The 23,081-nt window shown below is 39.4% G+C and overlaps 1 protein-coding gene across 22 annotated transcripts in view; it reads left to right on the top strand.

Moving 5' to 3' along the window:
* PLEKHA5 (pleckstrin homology domain containing A5) overlaps positions 1-23,081 on the top strand; it is a 256,164-nt gene that overhangs the window by 163,338 nt on the left and 69,745 nt on the right. For 11 of the 22 annotated variants that reach the window (XM_021092279.1, XM_021092277.1, XM_021092272.1 and 8 more), the window contains 4 exons: positions 6,573-6,673; positions 9,955-10,070; positions 15,576-16,043; positions 20,418-20,883. In XM_021092279.1, the coding sequence (XP_020947938.1) occupies positions 6,573-6,673; positions 9,955-10,070; positions 15,576-16,043; positions 20,418-20,883 (1,151 nt within the window). The other 11 variants (XM_021092263.1, XM_021092268.1, XM_021092262.1 and 8 more) reach the window with 2 other exon arrangements.

Raw genomic sequence — 23,081 nt, 5'->3', positions numbered from 1 at the left:
TGTGGTCATCTATCAAAGCAATATTTGCATATTGACCTTCAGACTTTGAAATTTCTAGAATTGTATTTATCTCTCTTTTTTTTTGTTTGTTTCCTCCACTGCATGTTGTGGTTGAGAAGTACTGCTGAGTCAGAGTTAACCAAACCTATAAAATGTCATTTTGTCATAGAGATGTTGGTCAGGCTGCAGTTGTGGTATTGTCTTTAGTTAAATGCCAGGCTTACTCTACAATTTTCTTTAAAGATTTTCCCAGTCTTTCAGAAGGTCAGGATTGGTAACTCAAACATTACTCCTAACCTTATAATTTGTACTTGTCTCTCTTTTCAGTACGTTTTATAGACTACTTAGAACTTTAAATAAGAACAAGAAAATGTTTACTGCTTCTCATATAAAAATTTCTTAATGTTAATTTGCAACAAAAAGAACACTGAATTCCTTGTAATTTGCTATTGTTACTGCTCCTAGAAATATACTACTCGTCACTTTTATTGAAATAGAAAAAACTTTTAACCTAATTTTTAAAAAGTAAAAGTGAATTCAGAAGCCATGTTGAGTATGAGATTCCATGTTACTATTAACCATATGCATTTTACATTCAGTGTTTTATTAATTTTAGTATAGTTCCCCATAAAAGAGGAATGTAAAAAAGAAGAAAATGTAGGAAGGACAGAAATACCATTTAACTCTTGTTCTTCAGATGGTTGGAAAGAAGTATATGATATTACATTTTTACTATTTTATCAACTGCAAATGTCAGATGTCAAATAAAAATGATCAGATTTTAGTGAAATGATCATAATAGCTTGCAATTTTGGGAGCCTTGATGCTAAGCACATAACATACATTCTCTAGTCCATTTCTTCCTCACAGCCACCTGATAAGATGGGAAATCTTATTAAGCTCATGCACACAAGAGGAAAATAAGGGCAGCAAGGTAGAGTTACTGACCTGAGGACTCACCTAGCAAATCTCACAGCTGGGATTTACATCTAGTCCCTTCTAACCACCAGTTTTTCTCCCCACCTAGGTCTCCTCTTTTCTTGTACACTGAATACAACAGCCCCTTCATTCTTCTGTACCTTTCAAAAAAAAGCTTCTAATATACTAACATTTAGAGTGTACTGTCAGAATTTTTTGACAGATCACTCTGTGTTTTACAGATATGGGAAATAATGTAGAGAGAAAATAAGAGCTTTGCCTTTTTATTATAGTAAGCTGGCATCTAATACCAGACGGAAGCCCGGGTTCCTACTGTTCTTTACAGTATACCAGGCATATCATGAACACTGTGAGAAAGCACTGAAATTGCTCTATTCGAATCCACCCATTAATGAAACTTACCATGGGACATAATTCACTCAACCAACATTTATTGAGCAGGACCTGATTCATTTCAGGTGCTGTCAAAACAGCAGTTCCTGTCGTGGCTCAGTGGTTAATGAACCCAACTAGTATCCATGAGGACATGGGTTCGATCCCTGGCCTTGCTCAGTGGGTTAAGGATCTGGTGTTGCCATGGGCTGTACTGTAGGTCGCAGACACAGCTCAGATCTGGTGTTGCTGTGACTGTGGCGTAGGCCAGCAGCAACAGCTCCAATTTGACCCCTGGCCTGGGACCCTCCATATGCTGCAAGTGCAGGCCTAAAAAGACCAAAAAAAAACCCAAAAGTACCCAGCAGTGAAAGAAAGCTTCCATGAAGCTTACCATCTAGAGATGTCAGGGAGACAGTATATAAATAATATACTCAAATTTTATACATTATTTAATTATATAATTTATATATCACATAATATATAAACTTTTATATATTATTTAATTCAAATAAACAAGACCATGATAAGTGCTTTTAGGACAATAACGTCTTGATACGAGAGAAGGGTGTGGGGCAAAGGCCTCTTTGGATTGGGACTCTGAGCAGATGTTTTAAACAGCAAGATCTCAATGACAAGTTGAAGCCAGGGTGGGCAGAGTATTCCAGGCAGGGGGAGCAATAGGCCCGAGGCTTTAAGGTAGAGTGTTTGGGATGTTGATGGAGCATAAAGAAACCAGTGTGCCAGTATGGAAAGAGATGGATGGGAGTAGGGAAAAGAGATGGGTGGGAGAAACAGAGATCGCACCAGTGTACGATTCTATTGGAGTTTGGGTTCTGCCAGAATGCCATAAGGAAGCACCTGTCTACTTTCAAGTGGAAGAGTGATATGTTTTGATTTACATTTTGAAAAGCTCCCTCAAGCTGCTGTTGGAGAATGGATTATAAAGGGGAAGGAAAGGAAGCAGAGTTGGGAGTTACCATATAAAATGATGATGGATTTAAGGTGGAGCTAGCAGTGAGCTCTTTTGATGTACCAGACGTGTTATTAGGTAGTAAGTAGGATGTGGAAATTAACAATATAAACCCCTCTCCTTAGGGAACTCACAGGTTAGCTTAAGAAGTCTGAGGAAAAATGTGTATTCAGTTATATTGAATGAGTATTGACCAGGATTGTCCAAGGAAGGGAATTAGGAAAGAAGGGTGATCTAGACCAAGGACTTAGCATGTGCAAAGCATGAGTGAGCATGGCTTTTTGGTAAAATTACACATAGGGCTTAAAGAATGAAAGTTATGTCTGAAGACCTAGTAAGAGTAAAGGCCAAAAAGTAGACGAAAGCATGAAAGGCATGGTTTGCCTTTCTAATGAATTTAATCTTGAATGTGAAAATAGTATCAAGATCAAGTGTACCTTTTAGAAAAATGACCCTGACATTGAACTAGACCAGTTAACAAAATATTGAAGTCTTCTAGGTGACGAATGCTGGTGAGTAACAGTGTTCTGGTCTAAGTTATTTACCCAGCTGTAATTGTATGTATTTCTTGTTTTGTTCCCAAACATCTTTAAGGTGAAAGAAGTGAGGGATCTGAAATGTCACCTGATCCCACTGAAGTGTGGAGATTCTTATGGTTCCTGTCCCAGGTTGTGTTCCCTGTGATAGAGATCAGGGTGCAAGAGGCTTACTGAGGCGTGTTCATGGGACCAGGCCCTGTGGCGAGGAAGGGAAAGAAGTAGGATGGGGCAGGGGAAGAAGTTAGGCTGCCGTGCACTAGAAAGGCCCAGCTGACCCATCTCCAGTGGGCAATTCATTCCTTTTTTTTTTTTTTTTTTTTTTTCATTTAAAAAAAAAATTTTTTAACGATTTTTATTTTTTCCACTATAGTTGGTTTACAGTGTTCTGTCAATTTCTACTATACAGCAAAGTGACCCAGTCACACACATATATATATACATTGTTTTTCTCACATTATCCTCCATCATGCTCCATCATAAGTGACCAGATATAGTTCCCAGTGCTATACAGCAGTATCTCATTGCCTGTCCACTCCAAATGCAGTAGTTTGCATCTATTAACCCCAGACTCCCAGTCCATCCCACTCCCTCCCCCTCAGCAACCATAAGTCTGTTCTCCCAGTCCATGAGTTTCTTTTCTGTGGAAAGGTTCATTTGTGCCATTTATTAGATTCCAGATGTAAGTGATATCATATGGTATTTGTCTTTCTCTTCCTGACTTCACTCAGTATGAAAGTGTCTAGTTCCATCCATGTTGCTGCAGATGGCATTATTTTGTTCTTTTTTATGGCTGAGTAGTATTCCATTGTGTATATATACCACATCTTAATCCATTCATCTGTCATTGGACATTTAGGTTGTTTTCATGTCTTGGCTATTGTGAATAGTGCTGCAATGAACTGCAATATGGGTGCATGCATCTTTTTCAGGGAAATTCTTTCTACAAACATCACTCAGACTCAGTATCTGCCTTCAGCTTGGCAGGTCCTCAGAGTGATAAAAAGTAAGATAGTTTCTTAGGTCAAGTTTGGTTGAGAAGAAAAAGAAGAATGCCATGTTCAGGAACATTTAAGTAATTTGGTGGAGGACTCTTAGGATGGTCATTTGACAGATGAAGATTTTATATACCCTCAATTTTATGTCATATTGTCAGTATTTGCCGAATTCTTAGTGTGGGCTAAATGCATTGTTGCATTCATTATGTCTGTAAACTCATTTAACCCTCACAACAAGTTCCTTTTCAGGAAGTCCTGTTTTCCTCAGTTTTATAATTGATGAAACTGAGATCCCAGCATCAGTAACTTGCCCAAGATCTGATAGCTAATTAGCATCTGGCTGGGAAACAGTCCACGATAATGCACTGAAGTCACCCTATGCTCTATTGCTTCTGCATATTCTGAAATAACTTTAAGTCCATTTTTCCAATTACACTACATAGATGAATGTATTATTTGATTAAAAATAAGTTTTTAATAAAGATGGCTTTGTGAGCTGTTTCTGATTATAGGCTTTATATAAACATAAAATTAGATTTAAAACTAGAGTGTAACTCCTTCTTTTAAATGATTATATTATCTGTAATTGATGTCTGCTTTCTGCCTCATTTTTTTTTTTACCTTTTAGAATAAATCTGCACTTTTGTTCATTCTTTCTTGTATTAGTGAACTATACCTAAATGAGTAGTATAGTGGAGTTCCTGTTGTGGCTCAGTGGAATCGAATCTGACTATCCATGAGGATGCAGGTTCGATCCCTGGGTTCACTCAGTGGGTTAAGGATCCGTCGTTGCCGTGACCTGTGGTGTAGGTCGAAGATGCAGCGGATCTGGCGTTGCTGTGGTTGTAGTGTAGGACGGCTACAGCTCTGACTGAACCCCTAGGCTGAGAACCTCCATATGCTGTGGTTGTGGCCCTAAAAAGACAAAAGATAAATGAGTAATATAGTAAACGCCAAATTTTGTTTCATCATTATGAGAAAAGCTATAGAAATAACCACTATTTTTTTTGTCTCTTTTTCTTTTTAGGGCTGCACCTGTGGCATATGGAGGTTCCCAGGCTAGGGGTCCAATCAGAGCTGTAGCTGCTGGCCTGCAACACAGGATCTGAGCCGAGTCTGCCACCTACACCACAGCTCACGGCAACGCCAGATCCTTAACCCACTGAGCAAGGCCATGGATCAAATCCACGTACTCATGGATACTAGTTGGGTTCATTAACTGCTGAGCCACAATGGTAACTCCAGAAAAAACCACTATTTAATGTGACTTTTTTCTTTTGGAAGTTTCACCATATATTCTGGAAATGAGGGGAAAATAAATAAAACCCTTTGTTAAGTTTATAATAATGAAAAAGCATGGCAAGCATAATAAGCATTTCTCATTTATGGTTTTCCTCATTGGTGAGTTCATCAGCCTAATGCACAGCTTTATTAACTTGTCTTATGGGTCTGTAACAACATACTATATATTTCAATTTTCATCAGCATCTCTGCCCCCAAGCAGCAAGTTAATAATGTGAATCTATACTGTGCCAAGATTAATGTTTTGACATTTTTCTAGGTGTATTTTATGTGCTTGCCTAACCATTCAAGGATATATGTTGTAAAAGCATGTAATTTTTATAGCACAGTTTAAAATATGTATTTATGCATATATTCATTTATTCAGTTTTTTTGAGCATCTACTACTACTGTTATTCTAAATGTCTTCATGGAGTTTACATTCTCGTGGGAACAGAAAGATGCTAAAAATAAAAACTGAACCATAGGGAGTTTTCAGGTGGTCAAGTGGTTGGGACTAGGCGCCTTTCCCAACTATGGTCCAGATTCAGTCCCTGGTTTAGGAGCTGAGGTCCCACTTTAAGCCACTGCAGGCTACAGCCAAAAAGAAAAAGAAAAAAAAAAAAAAACCTCAAACAACCATATAGTGTATCAGGGGTATGGGGGAGAGGGCCAGTGGTAAAGTTCCAGAAAGAGAAGAGAGGGCTCTGGGATGGATCAGGATGGTAAGCTCTTTAAAACAGGGCAGTCAAGGAAGGTTTTGAAGGCTGTGGTGAACCGTGCGTTCGTCCGGACTTTAAAATGGTTGCACATTTAAATCCTACCAGAAATGTGAGTGGATTCATTTTGTATATTTTCTGTGTCATTTCTCATATGCTAATGTAACTTCAGGGAATCAAAGGGCTTTGTAGAATACAATATATATGCCAAGCAAATGCATGCTGTTTTTATGTCGAATTGACATTTTTCTGACACATGGGACCCATTTCTGACTTGCTGCTTCAGATAGGGAAAGAATTATTCATACGCTGCTATTTAGTATTTTCCCTTAAAACATTATGAAGAACTACCTAGGTGGAATACATGAATTGTTGATTTATATATGAAAATCTTTTGAATTTGTCAAAATAAGTTTTGAGAAAATTTATTTGCTTTATGAGATCATTTAAATTTTATTTAGGGGGTTCCCATCGCTGCTCAGCAGTAACAAACCCGACTAGTATCCATGAGGACATGGGTTCCATCCCTGGCCTTGCACAGTGGGTTAAGGATCCAGCATTGCCAGGAGCTGTGATGTTAGGTCAGAGATATGGCTTGGATTCCATGTTGCTGTGACTGTGGCGTAGGCCAGCTATAGCTCTGATTCGACCCCTACCCTAGAAACTGCCGCATGCCACGGTTGCAGCTCTTAAAAAGACAAAAAAGAAAAGAAAAGAAATAAAATTCTAACCAGGATGTTCAATTATCTCTTAGATGAGAAAGAAGAGGGTATTCTGGGAAGCATACTATTGCCTAGTTTCCAGATAGCTATGCTTACCTCCGAGGATCACATTAATCGCAAATATGCTTTTAAGGTAAGGAGATAGTCATGCTTTTTTATTCTGTATTTGAATCTTGCATTGATGAGAAAATGGATATCGACCATGGATTATTATAAAATGACACTTCGGTTACAGTCATGTTTATATTTAAAACATATTACTGCTCTTGGGGTTGAGGAGGAGAATGTCCCTTTAATTAGGAAGCATGTGCTCAGGTATTTAGGGGCAAGTGTCTTTGTGTCTCTTCTTACAAATAGTTCTAAATGAAGCGAATATGTTAAAAGGCTAATAATCGATAAAAATAGCTGTACGTGTCCTGGTGATCTGTGTACTATTCCTTAAACGTTGCTATTGTATGTCTGAATTTCTAAGTTCGTAATAAATTTGTGGGTAGTATGTTTTTTAACAATATATATACATTCATGATCTTATAGAATATTTGCAGAGATGTTCTTGCATCTAAGTACATCATGAGCATCAGGTACTTTTGAGAGAATATTGAAGCTGAGACATTAAATCTAAACAGACCTGAGGCTCCCGTCCCCTAATTCCAGTACCCACCCATCCCTGCCATGTGCTTGGTTTGTGGAACACTCTCAAGTGAGAGGCTACTTTACTGCTGAGTTGGTAATTTGTTGTTTTCAAAAACCATTCTGCATTCTTTGTTTTATGATTTTGGCTATAATAAATTTCAGAAGCCACCTGTTTTTTAAGTCATTTTTAAATTAAAAACTCTAAAGGGTTTAATGTAAAAGTTTCTCTTGAAGGAAAAGAAGGGATACAAGGGCAACATAATGCTGTTATTTAACAATGAAAATGTTTGTACCATTATGAAATTGACTCAATTTTTAATTCCTATTCACTTCTAAAGAATACTCAGGACGGAAGCGATTTACAGCTTTTGCTCATTAATGTGTTACGCTATTAGCTATGGAGAAAAGAGCAGGAGAGGCAGAATGGTGGGAGGGTGATGGATGGTCCTGATGAGCAGGTAATGTCTGAGCAAAGACCAGTGGCTACGAGGGGCAATAGTATTTCAATAAATGTTAGTAATGGTATGAAACAAAAACAGAATTAAATATTTTAAGATGTTATAACAAATACTGATCACTTAAAACAATAGCTTTTAAAGTACAATGCAGAACTAACACTTATTTGGTCATGGGTTTAAATTTTTTTGCTTGCTCATCAACTTGGCAAATGTTTATTGAAATTGTACTATTCAAAGGATGTTTTGCTGGGTTTTAAGACTCGTTAAAAATATAGAGCTTTTATAAAAAATATGAATAAATAGAATGTTAAAATAGCAATAAAAGTGACCATGCATGTTAAGTATATTGTCTCTATAATCATTTGGTTTAATTTTGATTATATTTTATCTGTAACAAGGATAATAATTTGTTTGAAATTCTCTCTTCCTCGGTGTTGTTCTCTCTGAATTTATGAGCCACTTTTACTACTAAGTCTGTTGGTATTGATGCTACTGCTTTTACAATGGTAAGTAGAAAGTTTAGACGATTGTTGAATGAAATTGTGGAACCTAAAACCAGATAGAGAATTTTGCCATCCTCTAGTAAATATTCCCATTGGACAGATAACAAACTTGAATTGTCAGTGTTTGAGTTCCGGTCAAACTGAATCTACTTAGGACCAACCCAGTGTCCCTTCTGCTGATCATAGATATGGACAGTGATCTATATCTGTTTCTCCAAAACCCTGCACAGACAGGCCATTGGCTTTTTGTGATGGTTTTAATCATTTTAACAAGTAGCATTTGAGCTCTTTTTTTCTTTTGGCCACACCAGCGGCTTGTGGAAGTGGGCCAGGGATCAAACCCATGCCACAGTTGCAGCCTGCACCACAGTTGGGGCAGTGCCAGATCCTTAACCCACTGCGCCACAAGGGAACTTCCTGAGCTTTCTTTTGCATGGTTTCCCTCGATAGTTTTATATCCCTTATATGGTCAAGTGAGACTTGTTGGTTCTTTAGTTAATTTTGCTCACTGTATTGATTGAATTTATTTATATCTTTCTTTCTGAAAAAGATTTTGAGGAAACTGATTTGACACTGTAGACAAAGCAGAGTCAGGATCTCAGAGTGAAGTGTGAGTGTGTGGCTCCAGATTTACTCATCTTTTTATAGTTAGACTAACCACGTACTTTAGTGTTTCTTTTGCCTTATCCTGTGCTGAAATAGCTTTTGTTTATCTTTCCTTGTGTTTCACTGTCTAATAGGGAGCTGTCGCAGGCATTTTTAAATGGAAATTACGAATGTGTTTGGTATCCCACCCTCTCAGTCTCCCCTCTGCCGGCCAAAGCTGAGTGCTTAAACCCAGTAGGGATCTGTCTATCCGCAGCTTCTTCTTTACCTTGTAGAGGCAGATTGAACCACAGTAAAGAAAGAAACCCACTTACCAGTTACATAGGGCTTCTTCAAACCCAAAGTATTTACATTTTAAGTCTGAAACTTGAGAAGAAAAGCTAAAGGGCACTGCCATGTTGGGTCACTTACAGATCTTCTATGTTTGTATATAGGTGTCTGTAAGGATTAGTCAAAATGCTTTAACAGCTGCTTTTGAGGACTAAAAGAATTGCTAACACAGGGAAATGCTATGACAAGTACATTTCAGTGACTTGTTGCCGGTTGCTCTGGAACAGTCTTTTTTTTTTTTCATTTTTTTAAGGTTTTTGTTTTGTTTTGTTTTGTTTTGTTTTGTTATTTCCCCAATGCAGTTTTTTTTCTACTGTACACCATGGTGACCCAGTTACTCATACATGTATACATTCTATTTTCTCACCTTATCATGTTCCATCATAAGTGACTAGACACAGTTCCCAGTGCTGCACAGCAGGATCTCATTGCTAATCCATTCCAAAGACAATAGTTTGCATCTGTTAACCCCAAGCTCCCAATCCATCCCACTCACTCCCTCTCCCCCTTGGCAACCACAAGTCTATTCTCCAAGTTCTGGAACATTCTTGAATAGCAAGGTGTGACTCGTAAATGGAGATTGCTAGGGATGTGTGTACATGGAACAGGACATCTGAGTGCTTCATCCTTACTCCTTTCCCTTCTGTACTCCCTAAAAGAAAAAAAAGAAAAAGGGTAAAGTTGAGGAAAAAAAACTAATGTGAATATATTTTTCAATATTGGATCATATTTTCGTGTCACTTTGCTTCTATATCTGTATATCAGACAAGTCTGCTTTCTTTGAAATTTGATGGTCATGATCTGTATAGTGAACCACTTAACTCGCTTTTTCTTTTTGCAGATCCCAAATTTCCATTGAAAACGATCGTGTCATTTTCAATCAGGCAGCCCATCCAAACATGCGGACCTATTATTTCTGCACTGATACAGGAAAGGAAATGGAATTGTGGATGAAAGCCATGTTAGATGCTGCCCTGGTACAGACAGAACCTGTGAAAAGGTAAAGGCTGGTAGGGAAAATAATGGTGATTTCCGCTTAACATCTTATCTCATGCCTGGCAAGTATGTCATTATCATAGTTAGCACATATCATTTTAGTCGTCATGATAGGAAACCATTTCTTCCTCAGAAAGCAAGGATTAATTCATGCTCCATATATTACATTAAATACACGTTTAGTTTGAGATACCACCTGCATTTTTACACCACCTTCCCTCTTTATCCATTTTCACCAATCCGTATACTAAGGTGAATCCAGAATCCTAACATTCCAACTGAATGTTCTCTCTTCTTACAGAATTACCTTTAATTTCCGGTAAGTACATTTTTAATTGCTATCTTTAAAGTACACAAAATGGTGTTTTTTAAGGATCTAAATCTTAGAGGAGAATTTATATTCACTAAGTAAATTTCATTGTGTTTTTATGTTATGTTGTATAGTTTTGAAGTTTAGTAACTTGGAATAAAATTTTTTGATGACTTTCATTTCTTTCTCATTTCCTGGTTAATTCTGATTGTTTTATGATAAATGTCTCCAGAAGGTGGTTCAGCAAACATTTGGATTATTTCTAAATATAAATACTTCTTTTTTTTTTTTTTTTTTGTCTTTTCTAGGGCCGCACCTGCAGCATATGGAGGTTCCCAGGCTAGGGGTCTAATCAGAGCTGTAGCCTCCAGCCTACACCACAGCCATAGCAATGTGGGATCCAAGATGAGTCTGCGACCTACACCACAGCTCACGGCAACACTGGATCCTGATTGAGACCAGGGATTGAACCCACAACCTCATGGTTCCTGGTCAGAGTCATTAACCACTGAGCCACGACGGGAACTCCTCTAAATATATATATACTTCTTGATGAATTCTACCTTCTTTTAAAACTCCAGTATTTAGATTCCTTGGTAATATAAATATGCACTCTTAAAATTGATCTAGCTGTGATTTTTTCCCCTCTGCTTTAACATATGAACCATTTTAATATTCATCTATATTAAAAACTAGTGAGAGGAAATCTGTTTCTAATACCACGTAAATAGCAGCTGAATAATGTGCCTTTAAACATTTTTATTTAAAAAAACATTTTTTATATATTCCTATAATTGGAAGAAAGGCCTATGATACAATTAAATTTTTCTTCCTTTTAGCAACAATCGAGCATTTATCATATAATGAAAATGCTAACTTGCAAGTTTGGTCTTCTTTTCTGTCTTCTCAGGAAATAATAGGATTGTTACAGTGTAAACCTCCTATTTTTTAATGTGTACATGTTAAAGTCTTTTGATGTGTTGGTTATAAGACTCAAATTGATGCTGTGTAAATAAATTTGTGTTTATTTTTAAAAATATCTATTCCAGATCAACTTAACTAATCATTAGCAATTAGAGCTAGGGAAAAGTAGGGATAACAACGGAAAGAAGGTCTAGAGTTGAACTCTGGGACACCCGTTTTTAAGAATAACCACCTCAACCATATGCATATTCAAAGTCGAGAGCTAATAAGAAGAATATCTACTCTTGGAATTCCTTGTGTAAAAATGATCCGAATAGACTCTTGAAAATCAGGTAATTGGAGTTCCCATCATCGTGGCGCAGCAGAAACGAATCCAACCAGGAACCATGAGGTTGAGGGTTTGATCCCTGGCATCTCTCAATGGGTTAAGGATCTGGCGTTGCTGTGAGCTGTGGTGTAGGTCACAGATGCAGCTCAAATCTGGCATTGCTGTGGCTCTGGCGTAGGCTGGCAGCTGTGGCTGCAATAACGACCCCTAGCCTGAGAACCTCCATATGCCGTGGATGAGGCCCTAAAAGGACAAAAGACCAAAAAAAATAATATAAAAAATAAAAATCAGGTAATTAATACGATAGCTAGAGAAAAATTGTAGATTAAAAAAAAAGACTATCTTAAAATAATATGAACTTTATAGAGTAAAATTTTCACAGAATTGTTTAGAATATAGAAATCAGTCTAATAATTAAAACATTGATTTCTATATAATTTCAGTATTGTATGTTGTCCTTATCCCAGAGTTTCAACTTACTTCCTTTTTTTTTCTTGTATTTTCCACTCTAAAAGCTCTAATTACTCGTATTTATGTTGATAAAGGTGATATTCAATATTTTGTTTTGACTTCTGGCAACTATTAGTTGATTATGTGCCCATATTTTTAGCCAGTTGTGTTGCTGTAATTTGCCTGATTATCTAGGAATTATTGAAACCACCTATGTGCCCAACCTAGTGTCAGTCACTGTTATTCTGTAGAAATTATGTCTTTTATCCTGCTTTGAACCATCCAATGTCATAGTCCCCTAGTGTGCAGACCATTGATGGCATTAAAAAAATTTAAACATAATGTACATTCTCTGAATAATTTCCATCTCTGGGCCCATTATTTTCATTTTCAGTATTCACATGTATCTTCTGCAATAACTTAAATGTCACTTTTTAAAATTAGATCACAAGTTTTACATTATTTATGTTAGCATACATTTCAGAATCAGTTTTGTTTCCATTTAAAGTCAGCATGTGTCTTTTTTTATTATATCTCTTAAATCTTTGCAGGGGGGGAATAGAGGACAAAGTCATTGCAGTTCTAATTTAAAATGATAGCTTTACGTAGACTAGAGGTATGTAATTTTTAAAAAGCCTTTTCATATATTTGATGTTCTTTATTTTTTTTTATTTTTTTATTTTTTTTGCTTTTTAGGGCTGCACCTATGGCATATGGAGGTTCCCAGGCTAGGGGTCAAACCAGAGCTACAGCTGCTAGCCTACGCCAGAGTCACAGCAATGCCAGATCCGAGCCTCATCTGCGACCTACACCACAGCTCACGGCAACGCCGAATCCTCAACCCACTAAGGGAGGCCAGGGATCAAACACTCAACCTCATGATTCCTGGTCAGATTCGTTTCCTCTGCGCCACGACAGGAACTTCTTTTTTTTTTTTGTGATTGTTTTCAATTTTTTTTTTTTTTTCCCACTGTACAGCAAGGGGGTCAGGTTATCCTTAGATGTATACATTGCAGTTACAGTTTTTTCCCCCACCCTTTCTTCTGTTGCGACATGAGTATCTAGACATAGTTCTCAATGCTATTCAGCAGGATCTCCTTGTAAATCTATTCTAGGTTGTGTCTGATAAGCCCAAGCTCCGGATCCCTCCCACTCCCTCCCCCTCCCATCAGGCAACCACAAGTCTCTTCTCCAAGTCCATGATTTTCTTTTCTGAGGAGATGTTCATTTGTGCTGGATATTAGATTCCAGTTATAAGTGATATCATATGGTATTTGTCTTTGTCTTTCTGGCTCATTTCACTCAGGATGAGATTCTCTAGTTCCATCCATGTTGCTGCAAATGGCATGATGTCATCCTTTTTTATGGCTGAGTAGTATTCCATTGTGTATATATACCACCTCTTCCGAATCCAATCATCTGTCGATGGACATTTGGATTGTTTCCATGTCCTGGCTATTGTGAATAGGGCTGCAATGAACATGCGGGTGCATGTGTCTCTTTTAAGTAGAGCTTTGTCCGGATAGATGCCCAAGAGTGGGATTGCAGGGTCATATGGAAGTTCTATGTATAGATTTCTAAGGTATCTCCAAACTGTTCTCCATAGTGGCTGTACCAGTTTACATTCCCACCAGCAGTGCAGGAGGGTTCCCTTTTCTCCACAGCCCCTCCAGCACTTGTTATTTGTGGATTTATTAATGATGGCCATTCTGACTGGTGTGAGGTGATATCTCATGGTAGTTTTGATTTGCATTTCTCTTATAGTCAGCGATGTTGAGCTTTTTTTCATGTGTTTGTTGGCCATCTGTATATCTTCTTTGGAGAAATGTCTATCCACGTCTTTTGCCCATTTTTCCATTGATTGATTGGTTTTTTTGCTGTTGGGTTGTATAAGTTGTTTATATATTCTAGAGATTAAGCCCTTGTCGGTTGCATCATTTGAAACTATTTTCTCCCATTCTGTAAGTTGTCTTTTTGTTTTCTTTTGGGTTTCCTTTGCTGTGCAAAAGCTTTTCAGTTTGATGAGGTCCCATGGGTTTATTTTTGCTCTAATTTCTATTGCTTTGGGAGACTGACCTGAGAAAATATTCATGATGTTGACGACAGGAACTTCTGATAGTCAATTTTTAAAAAATCCTCCCCACCCCTGAATTTAGCAAGGAGAAACGTGCTTTTAGTGTAGATCTTCTTTGACTTTTGGCTTTCAAAGGAATGAAGCTCTATAGCATACCTTCGTAAACTTTACAGATGTCTATATTGCTTCTAATCTGGAAGCTATGCATTATATCCAACCCAAATATATGGGTAGTTCATAACTTTACTCCAAGAAAAAAATAGTCACATTGATTTTTTTATTTTTTCTTCATTGATTGTATTCCTAACTAGCTATCTCAGTATAGCTGTATATGATGTATATGAGTTATGTGCTTTTCTGTATATGATGTATATGAGTTATGTGCTTTCTACACATCACTGAAACTGGCAGCAGTACCACACTTAGGAGCCAATAGGAGTGTTATTATGGATTGAAATGTGCAAGCTTGGCCAGTCCCCAAGAACTGGTGTGATCTTGGCGGTTTCATGCAGGTTCAGACACTCAGCTTGGTCTTGTCAGAACCTGGAAGTAGTTGGTCTCAGGGAAGCTGATTCCCATCAGAAAGCCCCAGATATAGCAACTGGCATGCTGAGCAGTAAAACCGCTCTTTGGCACAGGCACACACTGCTGTGGGGACATGGACACAGGATGCCCGATTCTAATCCAGAATTGCCTGGTGAGATAGAGTGATAATGGTAATAAGGTCTGCGGCAGGCACTGATTTACTCATCTGGTTCTCACTATAGTCCTGTGTTATTGGTGCTACAGTTCTCTGCATTTTCCAAAGAGGAGATTGAACCTGGGAAATTTCTGTACCTTGCCCGAGACACAGCTAGTCAGAGCTAAGGCTCTTTGTTAGCTGAGCACATGCATTCTGGCTCCAAGAGCTCTCAACGGAAACCCAGGTCCTTTTGAAGACATAGAGAGCTAGTCAGTCATATGGTTCAGCACTGGATATAATTTCCATCTCCACAAACCAGGGTCCTGTTGGTCTCGTGATAAGTTAACCCTCCTGGATGGAAACCATGTTATTTATTTTAGATGACTAGCTACTGTGGTCTTTTAGGTGTGGCTTTTTGCAGTTTCACTGTCAAAGGGCAGTCTTATTTGCTTTCTTTCCAGATTTGCAAAGATGGGAAATAACTTTTTAATAACTTTTTAATCTTCCTGTGCATTATACCCCATATATCTTACATTTAATTTTTCCTCTGTTTATCCATTCTGATGTTGTACTTGCATTTTCATACCACAGCACTGGGGACTTGGGCAGGCTTGTCCTCTGAGACCCTTTCAGTTTATTTCATAAAGTCAGAGGTAATTTTAGTTTTTCCCAGATTGAACCCCAGAAATAACATGTGCATTATTTCATCTGATTTATTCTGGCTTTCTTCTCTGATTTCAGAGTGGATAAGATTACATCTGAAAATGCACCAACTAAAGAAATCAATAACTTTCCCAACCATAGAGTGCTAATTAAACCAGAGACCCAAAATAACCAGAAAAACAAGGAAATGAGCAAAACTGAAGAAAAAAAGGCATTAGAAGCTGAAAAATATGGATTTCAGAAGGATGGCCAAGATAGACCTTTAACAAAAATTAATAGTGTGAAGTTGAATTCTCTGTCATCTGAATATGAGAGTGGGTCAGCGTGCCCTAGTCAGACTGGACACTACAGGCCAGTCAATATGAATAGCTCAGAGAACAAAGCAGTCAATGTTAGCCTGGCAGATCTTAGGGGCGGAAGTCACCCAAGTACAGGGCCCTTACACACAGAGGCTGATCGGGTCATACAGAGAACGAATTCAATGCAACAGCTGGAGCAGTGGATTAAGATCCAGAAGGGGAGAGGTCATGAAGAAGAGACCAGGGGGTAAGTGTCTTGCTGTTTACGTGTTGTGTGTGAACCCAGGTTTATTTCCTGTCCTCATACTGGTTGGAGATTGGTTTCTGAGATACTAATTCAGAATACCGAGTTCAAATTGTGTTTTAGGAATTATAGCTCTGTTACTAATTTCCTCATGCTAATGAGATGTCTTTTCACTGACTCTCAGTATTCTGTCACCCAGCTTAACCATGGCAAGGAGTCAGCCTCCCTGGCCCAGCATGGAAGATGGCTTAGGCTGTGGGCACAGAACAATTTGTTTGAGATGAGGAAGGGAGCTAGACCTATCTTCTCCCCTTCACACACACACACTCACAATGAGAAGGGGTCTTTACCCTCCCCACTGCCCTGCTCTATCTTCCACTAGTAGCTTCTGAAGTTCGATGTAATGCAAAGCTCTGAGACCAGTAACGTGGAGACTATATAAGGTCTATGCCCTCTAGTTCTCAGTCTTATCCCTTGGCTTTCTTAAACTCATAATGCATACAACTAAGTATTTACTCATCTAAGCATTTATTCATTCATGCACACACTTGCTCTTTCATATATTTATTGTATAATTTCTATATGGTAATCATAGGACAAGAAAGTAAAATTATGAGAAGGTCAGAGTTCAGACCTCTCACAGAGGTTTTAGTCTAGTAGTGGAGAAAGTTAAACACCTGTGCAGTATATGGTGACAGGTACAGTGTGGGAAGAACAAGCTGCTGTAAGAACATGTTTCAGAGACAACCAGCACCACCAAAGGGTTCAAAAAAACCTCTCTGGAGGAAGCCAAGATACAAAGGATGGCATGCTTATCTTGGTTTAGATATGCAAAACTCCAGAGCTGATAGAGCTGGGAAAAAAATCCAAAGACGTGAGTCTGGCTTTGGCACAAGTGCTGTGATGATGAGTGAGAAACAAGGCTGGAAAGAAAAACCACAGGAGATGTATGCATATTGGTGTTTCAGCAGAATCACTCCTGCCACAGAATCTGGAGAATGAATTGGAGAAAGTTCAAAAACTGGTGCAATAAGTGAAACGAGGAGAAGAAGGGCATGTATTTCTAATGTAATTGACACGACTAGTTGAGGGCTTAGGTGTGCCCTCACTCAAGTCTAGTTTGAGTGTCTGGAGGAAAACAAGAACGATGCCCAGCTTTTTGGCCAGGTTGTCCTATGCCTTTCATTGCATGGTAAAGATCTGGAAAGAGAGAAGGTAATGAATGTCTGGCCAGGTTTGAGTTGAAGTGCCTGCAGTGTGTATCTCCGAAGAGAGAGCTGGACTTGAATAAGATTTAGGGTGTCATTGTTATATCAGACATGCTTTTAAAGATAAGGATGAAAGTGGATGCATTCTTTCAGCAGGAGGGTGGATAAAATGAAGATCCTAAGGAAAAACATTTACATTAAAAAAAGAAGAAGAGGAAGAAGAAGAAGGATAGGGGTGGGAGGCTGCAGAGGAGGCCAAAAATAAAGGCTAAGAGGAAATAGAGGAGAAGCAGGTGCCTGTGGATGAGAAAAAGTTTTCTATGGTTAGGTAGAAACTGGTGATGCAAGATTTATCAAGTACTTTAATGTACTAATGTATGTAAAGTTAACTAAGACGTACTGTAACTCTTACCTCTGAGTAGTAGGAAACCAGAAAGTAATGAGTTATTAATGTTTTGATGAAGATGAACTTTTGCAGCAGTGCTCCCCAACCCCTGAGGTCTAGGAGTACCCTCTGGTCTGTGCAGTTGGCAGCCCAAGTCTCTCCTCTTAAGAGAGCAGCTCAACCAAGGCTGCAAAACCAGGTGTTGGTCACTTCCATTTTTTTCTTCTCCCTCGGTGCTCACTTTTCTCATTTTCCCAAGAGGCAATTGTGAGGAACAGTTGCTGTTTCAAAAGTAAAATTTGATTAGACAGAAAAAAAGCCAGAGGTAGTTTGGGGGCAGAGGGAGTGGGGGGTTGGGAGGAAAATGAAAGGATATTTGGAAGTACTTTTGTAGGTTATCATCTTCAGGGAAATAATAATTAAAAATCCCAGCCGGAATTCTTGCTGCATCTCTGCCCAGCAAATTAAATCTCACTTCATCACTGTTACTCAAATACAATCGTACTTTCTTAGGATTGAAAGTGTATAGTTACAAAGGGTTCAATATCTGAAAGTTAGGTTTTTTTTTTTTTAATTGCTGAGCATAAATATTAGTTTTCAAGCACTTCTGGTTCCTTTGGTGGGTATAATTAACATACATAAAGACTCTCAGTGACTTTTTCATTTTGACTGCAAACCTTGCAACTTGTGAAGTGTGGTTATTTTGAGCGAGGAAGGTTTTCTCCCCGTTGCTCCTCCAATTTTGAGTTTACCGGCTAGCATCCAGTTTGGACCACTGACGTAGATCATCTGCATTATTATATGAACTTCATGCTTTAAAAAATAGTTGTGAAGTTTTATAGTGAAATAATTTTTATAGGTGGAAAAAAGCATAATGGTAATTAATAATCATGGTATAATTCATTTTATGAAACTTTGCAAAAGACTGGCTTTTATTCCTAAGGTTCTGATAGAAAGAAAAGAGGTTTAATATTTAGTCACATGGTAGCTCCCTGCATCTGTGCTCAGAGCCTGAAAGTTTCTTTGTGAGTGGCGGGCACCGTTCAGACGCTCGGCGCCTAAGCCATTGTCTGCGTGGCAAAATCACTGGCCAGGGTTTTCATGGTGTTTGACAGGCAGCCGCTGCTGAATGAAGCACTAAACCTGATGGAGGCACTTACAGAGTTTGTTTCTTAAGCTTTCGCTTAAGAGTGAATCACACTTTGCTTCATTTGAATTTCTTTGGGGAAAACCACTGAAGGAAACTCTAGTTTTATAAAAAACAAGTCTCGAAATGGTAGAAAGTATGTGGAGTAAAAAGAAACTTACTTGATGATAGCCAAATTTTCCATTAAAATTCCCCCAAAGTAGTCCTAAAGATGGCAGAAAAGCCTGTTACACTTTGTTGTCACTAATTAGCCAAACTCGTTAGGAAATAGCTTTCCGTTAATGATCAAGTTCAAGTTCAATATCATCTCCACCAAAGGATACAGCTCACGTATTGTGAATGCTTCAGAGCACTGATAGAGGAGTTTTATGGGATCAGATTTTCTGAACTGGAATTTAAACATTAGTCCACAAGTAGTGTTTCATGTGTTTTAGATTGAAAATGTATGTCTTTCTTATATGATTATAAAAGATCTTTTCACATATTTCCAAACAGGATATAAAGTTAGAATTACTTATGTTTCAGTATATGCTTCTGTGATACAGTTCTGTGTCTAATACAGAGCTTTTTGCACAGTAAGGTCTCTATAATATTTCTTTTTTTTTTTCTTTTTTCTTTTAGGGCTGCACCTGCAGCATGTGGAAGTTCCTAGGCTAGGAATAGAATCAGAGCTACAGCTGCCAGCCTACACCACAGCCACCAGCCTTTGCCACAGCCACAGCAACACGAGATCTGAGCCATGTCTGTGACCTACACCACAGCTCACAGCAACACCAGGACCTTAACCCACTGAGCAAGGCCAGGAATCGAACCTGCATCCTTATGGATCTTAGTCTGAGCCACAAAGGAAACTCCTATAATATTTCTTGAGTTTGTAAATAGCCAAATAAACCAAGTACGTTGGAGTACATTGCTTAAGTTCTAGGGCAGAATTTCTTGGATGGAATGGTCTTCCCCTGTCTGACATACCTCCTTAAGCACACGGCCTTGGGGTTGTCAACTCTGGACTTTTTCACATTTCTGGCTTTCATGTTAACAGAGAAGGTAAGGATAGGCAGGGAGACCAAGCACAGGGGGGAATGGGAAATCTATACAGATAGGAAGCAGCAAAAAGAATGGAACTCTTAATACTGTTTATATCAGAATTGGTTACCTTGCTCCTTCACTCCAGCCCCAAAGTCATCAAATGGTTGGTCCCTCCTAAGTGCTTTGTGTGTGTGACCAGGGGGAGAGGGGAGTGGCACCTGCTTTAAATCCAGACATTAGAAAGCTGAGGGACGGAGTTGCCTTTGTAGCATATGGAAGCGAATCCAATTAGTATCTGTGAGGAGGCAGGTTCAATCCCTGGCCTCTCAGTGGGTCAGGGATCTGGCGTTGCTATGAGACTGTGGTGTATGTCACAGACAAGGCCCGAATCCCATGTTGCTGTGGCTGTGGTATAGGCTGGCAGCTGTAGCTCTGATTCAACCCCTACCCTGCAAACTTCCATATGTCACAGGTTTGGCCCTAAAAAGAAAAAGGAAAGTCCTAAGTATATATTTTACCTATTGGAAGGGAAAAAATAAATGCATTCAATTTAGAATCTGGAAAGCAACTCTCTCCTTCATTTTCACATTCCAATTGTTCTTTTAATTTAGAGTCATTTCCTACCAAACATTGCCAAGAAATATGCCAAGCCACAGAGCCCAGATTGTGGCCCGCTACCCTGAAGGCTATAGAACACTCCCAAGAAATAGCAAGGCCCGGCCTGAAAGCATCTGCAGCGTGACCCCTTCCGCTCATGACAAGATCGCAGGACCTGGAGCAGAAGAGAAGCGGAGATCCATGAGAGATGACACCATGTGGCAGCTCTACGAGTGGCAGCAGCGCCAGTTTTATAGCAAGCAGGGCACCCTCCCTCGTCACAGCACTCTGACCAGCCCTAAAACCATGGTTAATCTTGCCGACCAGACAATGCACTCCATCCCCACGTCGCCTTCCCACGGCTCCATAGCTGCCTATCAGGGCTACTCCCCCCAGCGAACCTATAGGTCAGAAGTGTCTTCACCAATCCAGAGAGGGGACGTGACCATAGACCGCAGGCACCGGGGCCATCACCCCAAGGTAAGACAGCCAACACGCCAGGGATACTGCGTTTTACTTCAAGTCCATGGCTCTTTCTTGTAAATGTTGAAGACCAGAAAATGGGGAGGAGGTGGGCAAGGCCAGCTCTATTTTTGTTTTAAAAAGTTAACACAGGAGTTCCAGTTGTGGCTCCTCAGATTAAGAATCCAACGTAGTTTCCATGAATATTTAGGTTTGATCCCTGGCCTTGCTCAGTGGGTTAAGGATCCAACCTTGCCGTGAGCTGTGGTGTAAGTTGCTGATATGGCTCAGATCCCTCGTTGCTGTGGTGGCATAGGCTGGCAGCTGTAGCCCCGATTCAACCCCTAGCCCTGGAACTTCCATATGTGGCCCTAAAAAAAAATCAAATAAAAAATAAAATTTAAGGCAGAGTATTATTCTTCAGTGTCAGAATCTTGTATTATGCTTGCAACACTTCCTCTCTCAGGAGCAGCTGTTTGGGGCAGATGGTTATGCCTTCTGCCCTGCTTGGTAGTTGATCTTATCAGCTTTCCCTGTAGGTTAAGACACACGTGTTTGCTTGGCCCTTCACACGTGTGCCCACGCCACACCCGCCCTTTTCTAGCATACCTGCAGGCTCTTCTAGATAAAAAGTGCTAACCTCATCTTCTCACCAGCTGAATATATGGTGTATTGAAATACCTCCTTAGACACCCAATTTCATATTAAAAGTAAGAACGCTTACTGGTACATATACTTTTTTAAAAATTAAGACATAGGGGAGTTCCCGTCGTGGCGCAGTGGTTAACGAATCCGACTAGGAACCATGAGGTTGCGGGTTCGGTCCCTGCCCTTGCTCAGTGGGTTAACGATCCGACGTTGCCGTGAGCTGTGGTGTAGGTTGCAGACGCGGCTCGGATCCCGCGTTGCTGTGGCTCTGGCGTAGGCCGGTGGCTATGGCTCCGATTCAACCCCTAGCCTGGGAACCTCCATATGCCGCAGGGGCGGCCCAAGAAATAGCAAAAAAATAAAATAAAATAAATAAATAAATAAATAAATAAAAATTAAGACATAAATGGAGCTCATGCTTTAAGTTGTACTTTAAGCTGGTTTAAGCCTTGCTTTCAGTAGATTTTTTGAAGTGAATTTGGAGTGCTTTGCATCCATCAGCTTTTCATAATGCTGAAGCCATCAATTTGATCAGTCATTCTGTGTGCAGCCAGCTCTAATGTCTGTCCTAAAGTGACAAAAGAATTTTCCTATCACTTTCTTTTTAATTCTAACAATTGTAAAGAATCTCTTGCTTTATGCCATTTTGAGAAGCACCTTGTTTTATCGTTGTAATGGGTGACTCCTTCAGTTACATCATTACATAAAGCATTTGCTCGCTTTTTCCATAAATAAACATTAGTTAGAAATTAATAAGTCAATCAGGAATTTCTTTTTGGAGGAAGCTTTAGTTTGCCTCACCCAAAAAAGGCTCACTTTATATGCCACTGTAATGATGTTCAATGTTTTGTCACTTTGTATTTCCAAAGGCTAATAAAAATAGTAACAATATTCAGGAGACATCTGGTCTAATACAACTTATTAGTGGGTGGTTAAACCGTGTTCTCGTGGTTATTAGAATTTTTTGTATTCTGGGCCAAAATTTATCATCTGTTTCAGCAGCAAATATGAAATGCATGTGTGTTCTCAATCCAGTTCCCAGTCAACTAAGCATCTACTCCTCCCCCCTGAGAACCCCACCATTGCCAAGTTTTTCTTTCAGACTATCCTCTTTTTTTTTTCTGTCTTTTTGTCTTTTCTAGGGCCGCTCCCAAGGCACATGGAGGTTCCCAGGCTAGGGGTCTAATCAGAGCTGCAGCCGCTGGCCCACGCCACAGCCACAGCAATGCAGGATCCAAGCCTCGTCTGCCACCTACACCACAAGGCCAGGGATGGAACCCGCAACCTCATGGTTCCTAATCGGATTCGTTAACCTCTGCGCCACGACAGGAACTCCATATCCTATTGTCTTTCTTGATGTGGTTCTCAAGTAGGGTCCATGGACCCTGGAAGGGTGGTAACTGGGGAATACCTGAGGGTCCTCATGACCCTTTCAGGGAGTCTGTAAGTAAGCTCAAACTATTTTATGGTAATAATTAGGACTGGAGTTCCATTGTGGTGCAGCAGGTAAAGTATCTGGCATTGTCACAGCTGTGGCACAGGTTCAGTCCCTGGCCTGGGAGCTTATA

This window comes from Sus scrofa, chromosome 5 (assembly GCF_000003025.6).
Source record: "Sus scrofa isolate TJ Tabasco breed Duroc chromosome 5, Sscrofa11.1, whole genome shotgun sequence".
Taxonomy (NCBI): Eukaryota; Metazoa; Chordata; class Mammalia; order Artiodactyla; family Suidae; genus Sus; species Sus scrofa.
This window is presented reverse-complemented; position numbering and strand designations above follow the sequence as displayed.